The sequence below is a fragment of the Micropterus dolomieu genome, unplaced genomic scaffold (genome assembly GCF_021292245.1).
Source record: "Micropterus dolomieu isolate WLL.071019.BEF.003 ecotype Adirondacks unplaced genomic scaffold, ASM2129224v1 contig_1106, whole genome shotgun sequence".
Taxonomy (NCBI): domain Eukaryota; kingdom Metazoa; phylum Chordata; class Actinopteri; order Centrarchiformes; family Centrarchidae; genus Micropterus; species Micropterus dolomieu.
Genome location: NW_025730096.1, coordinates 1,023 through 1,685, shown reverse-complemented (window position 1 = coordinate 1,685; position 663 = coordinate 1,023). Strand labels below are relative to the sequence as shown.

At 44.5% G+C, this 663-nt stretch overlaps 1 protein-coding gene across 1 annotated transcript; it reads left to right on the top strand.

Annotated features, from left to right (window-relative positions):
* Positions 1-5: 5 nt before the first annotated feature.
* LOC123964194 (leukocyte elastase inhibitor-like) lies at positions 6-446 on the top strand (the record flags this gene model as incomplete). Its single annotated transcript, XM_046041292.1, has 1 exon — positions 6-446. A coding segment is annotated over one exon (327 nt), but the record flags the coding sequence as incomplete, so codon positions are not given.
* Positions 447-663: the final 217 nt, after the last annotated feature.

Below are 663 nucleotides of genomic sequence, written 5' to 3'. Positions count from 1 at the left end.
TCGTTCACCTGCCCAAGTTCAAGCTGGAGGAAGACTACGAGCTGAATGAGCCTCTGGCCAAACTAGGCATGACAGATGTGTTCTGTGAGCCGAAGGCCGATTTGTCTGGCATGAACGGTGAGAGAGGACTCTTCCTGTCTACAGTAGCCCACAAGGCCTTTGTGGAGGTGAACGAGGAGGGGACGGAGGCGGCTGCAGCCACAGCAGGCATGGTAGCATTTTGTATGTTGAGGGAGGAACACTTCACAGCGGACCACCCCTTCCTCTTCTTCATCAGGCACAATAAGACCAAGTCCATCCTCTTCCTCGGCAGGTTCTCGTCTCCTCAGTAGACTGAACCAGCGGAGGAAGATGTTGGGCCAATTTAGATTTAAAAAATGCAAAATCCTTGAATTGAAGGCTTTATTTTCTGTGATGCTTTGCTAATTAAAGGACTGTATTTCTGACCTCTCTTTGTACTGAATTCATGGATGTAACTATTCAAACAATGAATGAGTTACAGTTTTGAATTATTAGTGGGTTATAATACTGGACTGAATTCAGTGATCGACCAATGTAAGTGATAAATAAAGCTTCTGGGTTTTAAAGTGAGTACATTGCTTTAATGGAGACAATCAGAGTTTTCATAAGGGCTGTTTCTTCAGTCGATAGTTCCAGTAAAGT